Source organism: Amblyraja radiata, chromosome 17 (assembly GCF_010909765.2).
Source record: "Amblyraja radiata isolate CabotCenter1 chromosome 17, sAmbRad1.1.pri, whole genome shotgun sequence".
NCBI lineage: Eukaryota > Metazoa > Chordata > Chondrichthyes > Rajiformes > Rajidae > Amblyraja > Amblyraja radiata.
This window is the reverse complement of record NC_045972.1, coordinates 37,220,346-37,233,206: the sequence shown is the minus strand read 5'-3', so window position 1 is coordinate 37,233,206 and position 12,861 is coordinate 37,220,346. Positions and strand designations below refer to the sequence as shown.

General features: G+C 42.1%; 1 protein-coding gene across 1 annotated transcript in view; it reads right to left on the bottom strand.

Moving 5' to 3' along the window:
• Positions 1-2,802: 2,802 nt before the first annotated feature.
• slc12a3 (solute carrier family 12 member 3) overlaps positions 2,803-12,861 on the bottom strand; it is a 39,229-nt gene continuing 29,170 nt past the window's right edge. The window contains exons 18-25 of the mRNA XM_033036184.1: positions 12,406-12,512; positions 10,350-10,432; positions 9,853-9,954; positions 8,920-9,031; positions 7,026-7,112; positions 6,570-6,705; positions 5,562-5,629; positions 2,803-3,866 (exon numbers count right to left, since the gene is read on the bottom strand). Coding sequence (XP_032892075.1) covers positions 3,725-3,866; positions 5,562-5,629; positions 6,570-6,705; positions 7,026-7,112; positions 8,920-9,031; positions 9,853-9,954; positions 10,350-10,432; positions 12,406-12,512 — 837 coding nt within the window. The 3' untranslated portion in view covers positions 2,803-3,724. The remainder of the gene's footprint in view (positions 3,867-5,561; positions 5,630-6,569; positions 6,706-7,025; positions 7,113-8,919; positions 9,032-9,852; positions 9,955-10,349; positions 10,433-12,405; positions 12,513-12,861) is intronic.

Genomic DNA, 12,861 nt, shown 5'->3' with positions numbered 1-12,861 from the left:
TTTATTGGAATTCCGATCTCAATAAAGCTGTTCGGCTGGATGTTTATAGCTTCCTATAAACTGGGACTGAGTTCATTGTAAACTCAGTGCTCCTGTGATTCTGGAAAATGATTAGTTAAGCGGCAAGGGGTGACCAGACGTCGAGCTTCACCTTCTAGTGTTATAAACACAATACAAATGTGGACCCCAAAGAGAATTACAGGACAGTCAATGTCTAAAGGGCCTGCCCCACTTGGGCGTCATTTGCGTGTCACGCAGGTGACGCGCAGATTTTGTCAATCATAAAATCCTGGGGCGCCGGGCGCAACCACGCGTCACTGCCTATTCCACCACACGCCATGTGCGCGTAATGCACGCCATGCTCGCTTCACGTGCGCGTCATGATGCGCGCGTCGTGCATCGTGCGTCATGACATGTAAATGATTTCGCGTAAATGACGCGCATATGACGCCCATGTGGGACAGGCCCTTAACTTGTCCCAATCACATCGAAGCAGTGATCTCAGTGATATTGAAGCCTGTTAAAATAGTGAAGATGGCACTGTCCTTGCTTTACCCAAAGCAGCAGGTAATTGAGCTTTACGTTCACTGCTAACACTATTAACAGCAGTTCACGATGTCAGAACAACCCGACAGTGTACAATAGGTGTTTACAATAATTAACAATATAAACTTCTTCCCTTGTGCCACAGAGTTTGGGTTTATGGTTGATTCCAGTGTGAAATATTACATGAGCTGCATGTCCCCGGTAATGGCGCCATTACAAAAATCAATACATCACACTGGATAGAATACCCAATAGCATCATTGGCACTGGAGGCCCCATCTGTCACAGAATTGAACCTTTTGGCACATGTTTCCCCATAGCCCATTCCCTATCTTAGTCATAGAGTTATACTGTGTGGAAACAGCCTCTTCAACCCAACCTGCCCACACTGACCAACATGTTCCATCTACACCAGTCCCACTTGCCTGCATTTGGCCCAAATACCTCTAAACCTAACCTATCCATGTACCTATCTGAATGTTTCTTAATAGTTGCGATAGTACCTGCCTCGACTACCTCCTTTGGCAACTCATTCCATACACCCACCACCCTTTGTGTGAAAAAGTTACCCCTCAGATTCCTATTAAATCTTTCCCCCTCACCTTAAGCCTATGTCTGCTGGTTCCTGAATCCCCTACTGTGGGCAAGAGACTCTGTGTGTCTACCCGATCTATTCCTAGCATAATTTCGTACACCCCTATAATCAAGGGATATGGGGAAAAAGCTGGAACGGGGTACTGATTTTGAATGATCAGCAATAATCATATTGAATGGCAGTGCTGGCTCGAAGGGCCGAATGGCCTACTCCTACACCTATTTTCTATGTTTCTATCACCCCTCATTCTCCTGTGCTCTAAAGATGGACACAGCAGCGAGAATGGGCCTATGTCTTGTGCTTGACCTTTTCCTCACACATCCCATTTCTGCTGCTGCATTTTCCCAAATGAGTATTGGTAGGAGTGACCATTGTCTGGTCCTCGTCAAGGCAAAGTCCATCGTCACACTGAGCACACTCATCCTTGTGTGGGCGCCATTATCTTGCCAAAAGGGGCAGATTTAGCAGCTCAACAGCATTCATGAAATGCGACAGTCTTTAGTTGTGGCAGCAGAAAGATTGCATTCCCCTGTATTCTGTGACCTCATGGTCTAAGATATCTCACCACTACCATCTTAAATACAGGATTCAAACCCTAATTCAGAACTACAGACGTGGTGAGAGTGATTGTCTTGAGGCCAAAGCAGTATTTGAGTGAGTGTGGGAATCTTGAACAAAAAACTCACTCTGAAGAGGGTCTTGACCCAAAACATCACCAATTTTTTTTTCCCCCAGAGATGCTGCCCGACCCATTGAGTTACTCCAGCATTTTGTGTCTATCTTTGATGTGAACCAGCATGTGCAGTTCCTTCCTACACAAAAAAAACTTAACACTGCCCACAGTTATTGCTGGTACAAAATATTGTTGCAGGAAGTAGTTATCTCAGGTCCATTAGCAGCTGGTGGAATATAATGGGGTATAAGTGTTGAATAACCCACAGTCAGTAACTCTCTCCCACAGGCTTTGCTCTGCCTAAAGGGATGGTCAGGTCAGATGGGGAGCTTGAAAAACTCTCCGCTTGCTGGGGTGAACGAAACTCCAGCGATAATCAAATAGCTCCACTCCGCTCAGGACAAAGCTGGCCACATGTTTGGCACTCTATCCATTACCTTAAACATTCAGTCCTTCCACTGCTGGCACGTTCTACCTGCCCCATCGTAAAAAAAACAGGAACTTAAAATGTAGGAAATTGCAGCACAAACCATCACCCAGGCACACCACACGCCATGGGCCAAACCATGCTGGAAATAGCCACAGCTCCTTTCAACTATGTATCAGTGAATCTCAGAATTGCGCCTATGTGTGGTCCATCAGGGGGACTCTGAGACTGAAGAAGCATCTGAAGAAGGGTACTGACCCATTCCTTCTCTCCAGAGATTCTGCCTCACCCGCTGAGTTACTCCAGCATTTTGTGTCTACCTTGGACTCTGAGGCTTTGTTGGGTGACAGATGGAATCCAATGATGGACCCCAGTCTTGCCAGATTTCCCACCATCACACTAGCTTCCAAAGCCAGATCACATCTCATGTCAGATCTGTGACCCATTGATTACATGTTGATCCCACGCCTGCAACTTAGACGGAAAAAGGCAAAAGAGAAGGTAAGTAATGTCTTTAATTATGTTTTAATAAATTTATTGAATATTTACATTTATTGCATCTTTCCCATAATTTACTTCACTTTGAAAGATTTGAAACGCCCAAGCAAGCAGGGTGAAATGTAAAGATTAAAAGTGCTTGACAGCGGAGATGGGACAAATCTGCACTCACTCTCCTCACAGCCTCTCCACATCCTCTGCCAGCTCTGCCAACAAAGCCTGTTATAGGGTTAGGGTCACAAAATAAACCTCCCTACTTGACACAGGGCCAGCGAGATCGGCAGTGCATATCCAGGCCCTGTTGCGTGCAGGTTGGAGGTGGTGACTCCAGTTGGAGGGCCCGACCCATCATGCAGATGATGAACAGATATGATGGCGTGTTTTAATCAAAACATCCATAGAATAGCCACATGTTTTAATTTAATTTCCTCCAAGAATTAGCAATACTATTGATTTAATAGGATGGACAATATTCATTGACTATATTAGAATTACTTTAATTAGAGATTCTACTATATATATTACAAATGAATGCCTTCATAAAATCATGCTCTGTTATCAACGTCTGTTCTTTCATGCTGGTCTCTTTACTCTCAGCTCACTGTTGTTTGCATTCTAGTTCTTAAAATCACAGTATAAAGAAGTGTAGTTTCACAGGTTCATTTTCATCATACATTCAAATTTAAGATGAAGATAGACACAAAAAGCTGAAGTAACTCAGCAAGTCTCTGGGCAAAAGGAATACTGTAGGTGACCTCTTGGGTCAAGACCCATCCTCAGACTGTATTCAGACTGAATTTGGGTCTTAACCCGAAATGTCACCTATTCCTTTTCTCCAGTGATGATGTCTAACTCGTTGAGTTACTCCAGTTTGTTGTGTCCATCTTCCGTTTAAACCAGCATCTGCAGTTCCCTCCTATACATTCAAATTTGTTGTGCCAACTATTTGATAGGGTATTCAAGAGTGTGCTAAAGTGAGTAAGTGTTATTGACAGTAGAATGTCAAGACGTTTTGCTGGTTTCCTCGGACTAATAGGACAGGGGGACGTAGATCCTGTGTAATTGTCTCCAGCCATGCCAGGTACAGTGCGCTAGGGCTTTGAATCCTTCTTGCGATAGGCATGGTACTGAAAAAAAAAAAAACACACATGATCACGTTTGGTTCAAGAAAAATCCAATAATAGAAAATATATTAAAAAAACATGCTCTTTTTTTAGAATGTCAAGGCTAATAATTGATCCTAATATAGTTAAAGCAACTTAAGCATGGAGGCTCACAAGGCCCATTATATTTCTTTGTAATTTCTCTTCAGGTACCCATGAAGACATTTAAAGATCTGGAAGGAACTAAATACAGTGGACGGGGAAGTGGAAAGTGGCAGGAAAGATGTGCCTGTGTCTGATTGAGAGACATCACAAATGTATTTAGGTCTGATACTCTTGGGGAAGATATCTCAATGGATTAATTTGATGGAGAAGGTTTATATGTGTGTGTGTGTGTATATATTATTTTTATATATGTGTGTGTGTTTGTATATATACACATACAGACACACGCACATACACATAAATCGAATCTTAGCTCAGGGAACAAGGAAGAGAAGCAAATAAACGCAACAGACAATGTCACCGTATCACCGGAATCTGATCAGGTTCCAGCTGGGAGTAAAGTCATTTATATTTTGCTATCACTTTCATTCTATTTTTCAAATATGTTGAATAACGATTAAAAAAAATATCTGTAGAAATACGTGGGCTTTATTTATAATCTCATCCCCTATGTGAACTTACATTTTTGTGTATCAGTTTGTATGAATTTACATGTTTGTGTATCACAGCTTCATAAAATATGGATATATTTTAATTAGAATCCATTTTTAAACAACACAGTAAAATAGGATAATATCCGATGGAATTGCCCCAGCTCATTGGCTGAGTGGCTAATGGAAGTGAAATGACATAATTTTAATAATTAACATAGTGCTCCAATAATCAGGTCACATTAACCTTGTGTTGTAATTCTCCTCCCTAACACAGTGCATGGATTTCCCAACTGATGCAAAACATTTTTGATCAAAATTCTTTGGAAATTCCCCCCCCCCCCCCGCCACCCCCCCACCCCCCACAAAAGGAACAATGTTTTCATGAGATAAGAAGCCTTAATTCAAATATTCTTACATTCGATTCATTAAATACACTGGCTTGAAATGTGGAGAAGGTGGGCTCAGAAACAATGACAGCAGCCCATCAGCCAACTCAGATTCAGATTCAGATTCAATTTTAATTGTCATTGTCAGTGTACAGTACAGAGACAACGAAATGCATCAGTTGGTTATTGACAACTCTGGTTGAGGGGTGAATGTAGCAGTTATAAAAACTAGAAGACCAGGAACGGAACATGTCAAATTGTGATAGTTAATTAGACACTTCCTTTTTGATGAAAACCAATTCATATATTTGTACATATATCATAAAAATAGAGGAGCAAAATTTGAAATAACTTTTCCGACCCTCTCCCCAACATTAGCCAACACTTGTCAAATAAATATTGCATAACGTGGGGGTTTGTACAAGATCCTCCTTACTGAATATGCCACAACATTAAGAAAGGGACTGATGATGGTCAAAGCTGGAGGTTATACAGCCTAGGTTTTATCTTGCACAAAATATTATTCACGTTATTCCGTTTATCATGTATCTGTACACTGTGAATGGCTCGATTGTCATCATGTATTGTCTTTCCATTGACTGGTTAGCATGCAACAACTGCTTTTCACTGTACATCAGTACATATGACAATAAACTAATAGGTTTCATACTTACACCACCACGAGTGCAGCATCGCGGGAGTAGTCCAGCAAGATCTCATTCAGTTTCACTTGTCGGAGTGACTGCACCAAAAATAATGATATCATCAAAGCTCACTTCATCTTTTAGCTCCTTAAAGACTCCTCATACATTTGACTTCCAGGCATATAATTTATCTGATCTGTAAACTTGATTCACTGGTACAATGAATATATTAAACAAAACGTGGACTATTGCTGGTAGTGAACAAAAATCCTGTTGCTAATCATTTCATTTGCTAGATTTTGTTGCTGAAATCTAATGATATCATTAAGGACAAAGCACTGTGGGGACATATATCTTCATTAAAATTAAAACATTCAATTCTTTACCTAAATATTCAGCCACATTTGCAAAGTAAACATGTCTTTAGTCTGGTAATTGGTACGAGATCCATACACTGCAATGGAAAACACTGCAATGGAAAATGACATTCCATATGCTTGGCCGAGTGGGAAGAGTTTTGAGTTCCCATGGCAATAGCAGTCTAACCACAGTAGAACTCTGCTTATTTGGCATCCGATATTCCTGATGGTTTGGCATCTGAAACTCAAGTTACTCTGGAGTGTGAGCTGGGAGTACACGGAGGGGAGGGGGATGTGTAGCTGGGATGACAGTCAGGAACATGGCAATGAGGGTAGGTTTGCAGCCAGAGGCAGGGCCCAGCGTGCTTGTATTGCGATTCAGCTTGTTTTGGACAGCCTGAAACGTACTAATGAAACCCCAGCAGGTTCTATTTCCTGATCTCTTTAATCTCACGTGTAAAAAAACATGTGTTAGTCAATTAATACGATTAGCATCTGATAGTCCAGAAAATCTACAGGTGCAGCAACAACCAAAGTCCTTTTGAGTTACTGCCTCATTAGATATTAATGCACGGTCAGGTATTAATATTTCAGTTCAATCCAACAGTCCTGGTGTTTCAAGTCATACGTGACTAAGTTCAGCATTTGAACTGGTTCTTTTAATGTGATCTTTACGTACTTTTGTATTGTTTTTCTTAATCTCCTCATCTGAGATCTTCCAAGGACAGTCCTTCCTTAGCTCATTAACAATGGCTTCGTCCTTGAACCCATCATTCAATCTGTAAGGAGCAACCAGATCCTCAAACCTCTTCACTCTACAATGAAAGAATAACAGCTTGAATGTTCAGTTAAAACCAGCGATTGGAACTAAAGCCACAATTCAATTCAATTCAACTTTATTGTCATTGCACAGATACAAGTATAGGTACAACGAAATGCAGTTTAGCGTCTGGTCATAGTCATAGTGCAAGATAGGAATTTAAAAAAAAATACAGAACAAGCATACATTAGAGTAAGAAGAGTACTGGTTAACAATGTGGATGGAGAGACCAAAGATATCTAGCAACGGGACGTGACAAATCTAGCTGACGAGGGAGTGACAAATGACCCAGAACTGTGTTCAAATATTCCTTACTGTTCAGGACGTGGCTTCTGGTTGATGTCTGGCAGAACATGGACCTCATGGAAACCAAGACGGAATTTGTTTAAGAGATTAATCATCCTAAACACAAAAAAATAAATAATTGTTATTTTTGGTTCTTTAAACGTTAACATGAGATCTTTTCCGTTGACAATGAAGAATGACTTGGAAGAGATTTTCACTTTGAGGCATTAACAAGCCTGAACTAGGAGCTAATTTGCTTTCCAACACTGATGTCCTGTCTTAAAAAGTGGAATAAAATGGAAACTGGAAAATATGATCCAGAAGTTGGAGTTGTTGGCGAAATGGCCGTGCTTGTTGATCATCTACAAAGATAATTTCCTGTCCGCTTGGTTCCATGGACCCTAGTGATGAGAAACCTGCTCCATCACTCACATTTCGATTTTGCTTTCCATGAGGAAATGGAAGATTGTGAGAGGCCGGAACTAGCCTCACCCAGTGAACGGTGGAACCAAGCTTTGACATTAAGTAATATTGCTTCCCTGGCATGGACACTTGTCAAAAACTCTTGAGTACTCTGGAGGTTTGCAACTTACTTCCATCGACAGGGTGGCAGGGGTAGATTTGTTGCCTTACAGAGCCAGATCCTGACTACGGATGCTTGTCTGTACGGAGTTTGTACCTTCTCCCCGTGACCTGAGTGGGTTTTCTCCGGGAAGCTCTGGTTTCCTCCCACACTCCAAAGACGTACAGGTTTGTAGGTTAACTGGCTTGGTATAAATATAAATTGTCCCTGGTATGTGTAGGATAATGTTAGTGTGCTGGGATGGCTGGTCGGCACGCACCCAGTGGGCGGAAGGGCCTGTTTCCGCACTGTATCTCTAAACTAAACTATAGGCAGACAAAGACATTTGACGAATGAGTTCAAGTCGACTCGAAGCAGTGCCATGCGATAAGTCCCATTCTGTAATCCTCAACTCCAATTTGATCCTGTTGCAACTGACTAGGGGATAATTTTATCATAGCCAGTTAAACCACAAGCACATCTCTGGAATGTGGATGACAGCCATAGCACCCGACAGGAAGCCCATGCAGTCACAGGGAGAACATGCAAACTCTGCAGAACAGCCTCCAGGATTGGGACTGAACTCAAATCTTAGATTGCACCACCACCCTGCCCTAACCTTCAGACACAATCAGAAACTACGAAAAGAAAAGTTATAATTTTTTAATAAATATTATGAAAATAATTGCAAAACAGAATCAATAAAAATGAATTATACGGGCAGCTTCTTTATGATGTTCAACTGACAATGGAATAGTGTGGCTTTGCACATGGTTCCCATTCCCCCGAGGAAGATATACAAGTTTGTGACCATGGAGAACATCACTGAAGTGTGATACCTCCCACATACTTCTCGCCAAGGTTTAGTTAGGACTAAACTAAAAACTAAAATTAATATCTGGTCTCGCCACTCCCTACCTCCTTAGCAAACGTTGCAAAAATGCTCCAAGAACTTAGAGAATTACGGCCATAACTAATAATGCTAGTAAAACGTAACCAACAAATAGTTAATGAGCAATGGTGCTAGAGGGTTGTCCATCCAGCTTTGGAAGGGTAAAGCTTTCTCAAATAGTGCAAGCCCTAAATCACCACTGCATATTCATTGTCAATACAACCTGCTGCTCTGACTACCTCTGGTGGTGATTAAAGTAGCTCAGGCCTTTCAACATGATGGCTGGTGCCTTTTATGCCATAAACGTGCATTAGTTGTTCTATTGGAAATGATTTGACATCCATGATGCCTCACAGCACAGACCCAAAGGCCAAATGTGATTGTCTTTGGCTTCGCTGGGATTATTCCCAGTGGTTATTCCCAAAGGTACTTTCAGTGGCAGAGGTCCTCACAGAGCCAGGCCCACTTACGCCTTTCTTTCCTCGTCCATGCGACTGATCTGACCGCCCACAAACACGCGAACCGTACACTGGCGCCACCTCTTCTTGCGAGTGAGCAGATACGGAAGTAAGAGGGTGAGACCTACAGGAATGAAAACACAGGTCAGAAAACAGCAGAGGCGTAACAGCAGGGCCCAGTATAACAGGTTCTGGGATACTCACACACTGCTACACTTCCCCCACCCCAAGCCCATCCCCCATCCTCCACTTCTCTTCCTTACCGTTGTCTTTCCCATTCACATGTTTTTTGATCTTCAGAGTGGTGCAGAAACAGGTCATTTGGCTCAGCCTGTCCATACCCGCCACCAATTACTCATTACACTAATCCCATTTTTAGTTTAAGGTCGACGAAAACTCAGCGGGTGAGGCAGCATCTATGGAGCGAAGGACTAGGCGACGTGTCGGGTTTTATTTAGTTTAGTTCAGAGATAGAGCGGTAACAGACCCTTCTGCCCACCGAGTCCGCGCCGACCGGTGACCTCCGCACACCGCCGACCAGCGACCTCCGCACACCGCCGACCAGCGACCTCCGCACACCGCCGACCAGCGACCTCCGGATTTTCTTAGTAAATCCTCAGTAAATTTTATATGGGGGTGGCCACTGTAAATTTCTCTCAGTGTGTAGGCGAGCAGAAGAATCTGCAGGAAGTTGATGTGAAGAATAAAATAGGTTTGAGCAGGATTAATGTAAGTGTGTGGCTGGTGCGGTCACAGTGGGGACTGATGATGCAATTGTCAATTGTACGGGTCTATGACTCTAATTATAGCATTTGAGCTCTCTCTGTGCGCAGTAACATAACTGATATTCTTATATTTTAACCTGCAGCTGTATAGCCCCATAGAACAGAGAGCTTGAATTTCATCCACTATACAGATCACAAGAGGACACTGCTAATGTGTTACCTCCGTCATCAAACAGCCAGTAGATGTCTATGTTTTTTTTGCCTTGTTCCAACTGGAAAATGGTACTGGCCTGCTGTTCAACAAACACAGCGCTGGTGTCTACTGAAATGAAAAAAACAGCAAGGGTTATTTTATTTAATAGAATAAGTGACAGAGGCAGCATTCAATTCAAAACAACACAATCCCAATGAGCTACAGGCACATGGTTACAAATTCCCTTGAAGTACATTGTCCGTTATCAAAGATATTTATTCTTTATCTTCAAATTTTTCTGTGCTTTACAGTTTGAGATTCTTGTGGAAACCCTTCAACAACACAAATAATTGCTTTCACAGAGAAAAAAATCAGGCTATTAGTCATTTATCGGAACAAAAACTGCAAAAGATTAACCCTATTTCTATCTCCACACATCCTGCCTGACATCCCAGTGTTTCAAGGGGTCTCAGAATTTATTTCGGATGTTCAGCATCCGCTGCATTTTGCTTTTGCCGACTCACCACAAGTCTGGGTCATTCGTGTGATGTCCAGGCCTTGCTTCATTCTCGTCACGCACACACCATAATTCAAGTCGAATGAGTCGCTGCAAATTCAAGCACAGGATGCAATCATAGGTAAAAGTTATAATCAGTCTGAAGAAGGGTCTCAACCCGAAACATCACCTAGCTCTGTTTCTCCGGAGATGCTGCCTATCCCGCTGAGTTACTCCAGCATTTTGTATCTATCTTTGGTGTAAACCCGCATCTGCAGTTCCTTTCTACACAGTTGGAGCAATTACGATGTGATACGATAGAACTTTATTTATCCCAGGAGGGAATTTGATCTGCCAACAGTCGTAAAAACACAAAATACACAAAACACAAAATAGATGAAACATAAAATTAAAGTGACGAATGGAAAGGCATTGGGGATGTGCAAAGATTGTGTAGGTGGTGGGGGGGCAATTGTTAGGGTAATTTTTAACCTATTGTTTGAGCTCTCGAAGATGATGACGTGGTGGTTGTTGTGATGTGGATTGGAATGTGTAACATTGTACGCAGGTGAATATGATGAAAGCTGGATGGATCAGAGGGTTTCATCCATCTGGTACATTGGTGGGTTACCTGCTAGGTTAGGCGTATTTAGCCCTGTGTCTCTTGACCGCTTGCAAAAAGACCATTTTAATTTTTCAGATCAGTCCAAAGAAGGGTCCCAACCAGAAACAACACCTATCCGTGTTCTCCAGGGATGCTGCCTGACCTGCAGGGTTTCTCCAGCACTTTGTGTCTTTCCTTGGTAAATCAGCATCAGGAAACCAGGGCACATGGAGAAAACCCACGCGGTCAAAGGGAGAACGCACAAACTCCATAACCCAGACAGCACTCATAGTCGGGATCGAACCCGGGTCTCTAATGCTGTAAGGCAGCAAGTCTCTAGTTTCATCCCAGCTGTTATCAGGCAACTGAATCATCCTACCACAACCAGAGCGCAGTGCTGATCTACTATCCACCTCATTGGTGACCGTCGGATTATCCCATATCAGACGTTGCTGGCTTTACCTTGCACTAAACGTTATTCCCTTATCATGTAAATGGCTCGATTGTAATCATATTTTGTCTTTCTGCTGACTGCTTAGCACGCAACAAAAGCTTTTCACTGATCCTCCGTACACGTGAAAATAAACAGAACTGAACTCTACAGCTGCACCACTGCGCCGCCTCAGCAAGCATATTTGCAACATTAACTCAGGTTTTTAATGTCCGGTTCTCTCAGTTTACCACTGCCACCTCAGACTTCCAGAAAATTGCCTTGTAAAAAAAATCAGTAAAAACACTGAGGTCCTTTCGAGGTATGGTCATTATTGTAGGTCACACAGTAGCCAGTGTGTACCCATCCCACGGCAACAGACAGCAATGTGGTAACGACTTATTCATTACATTGAGTGAGCTATGAATAATGAAAATTGTCATGTCAAACAATGTCAAACACCCAAATGAGCCAGGTCAGAAAACTGAGGACAGAGCTTATTTGATACTCGGAAGCAACAAATTATGGCAAGTACATGTCATAAGGTCAGAAAGTCATAAGTGTTAGGAGCAGAATTAAGCCATTCGGCCCATCAAGTCTACTCCGCCATTCAATCATGGCCGATCTGTCTCTCCCCCCTAACCCCATTCTCCTGCCTTCTCCCCGTAACCCCTGACATGTGTATCTTGCACTGTATTGATATCTTCTCTTTTAATGTTGATTCTCTGCACAGTTATATTGTGTACAGTGTGACTGTATAAATCTGAATATTAGACATAGAGTCGCCTCTTCAGTGTTGGAACTGATGGGAATATATATTGAACGTTCTACGTGACTTCAAGGCATGGGGTGTAAAAATGTGACCAGTTCATGCCATGGTTTGTAGAATAACCCTGACAACCAGGACAATTGTGGCAAAAAGTTCAAAACAAAGCATTGTGAAAATGGTTAAAATAAAATATCTGGAACAAAATAAATTCTCATCAATCGCAATATTTATGTCCAATATCATCTTTCCTTTCAGATAGGTTTTCAGAATGAAATACTCACTAGATAATGCCAGTGTAGTTTTCCAAATTCTGCGGATGATCAGATTGCCAATTGCTTTTAAATCCCATCACGAGAACATTGGGCTTCATCCTGCCCAGACCGACAGCCTAGTCAACATAGAATGTGATTTATTTTAAACATGCACGCATTGCTGAACGGTGGGCAAAACAGTTCATTTGAACAAAGAGAATTTGGAAATTCTCATGCACTCATTCAGACTGTTGCTCTCTCATTCTATCTTAAACAATCATCATTGAAAAGGTGGAAGAATATCTTCAGACTGAAGGAGGGTCCTGACCGAAACGTCACCTATTCCTTTTCTCCAGAGACCCACTGAGTTGCTCCAGCTTTTTGTGACTATCTTCATACTTTTCAAATGTGCAAGGCCATTCACAATTAAAAGCATGAGGGAGATGCTTAATGCAATGGAACCAAGTGTTTTTGAAACATGTGTGG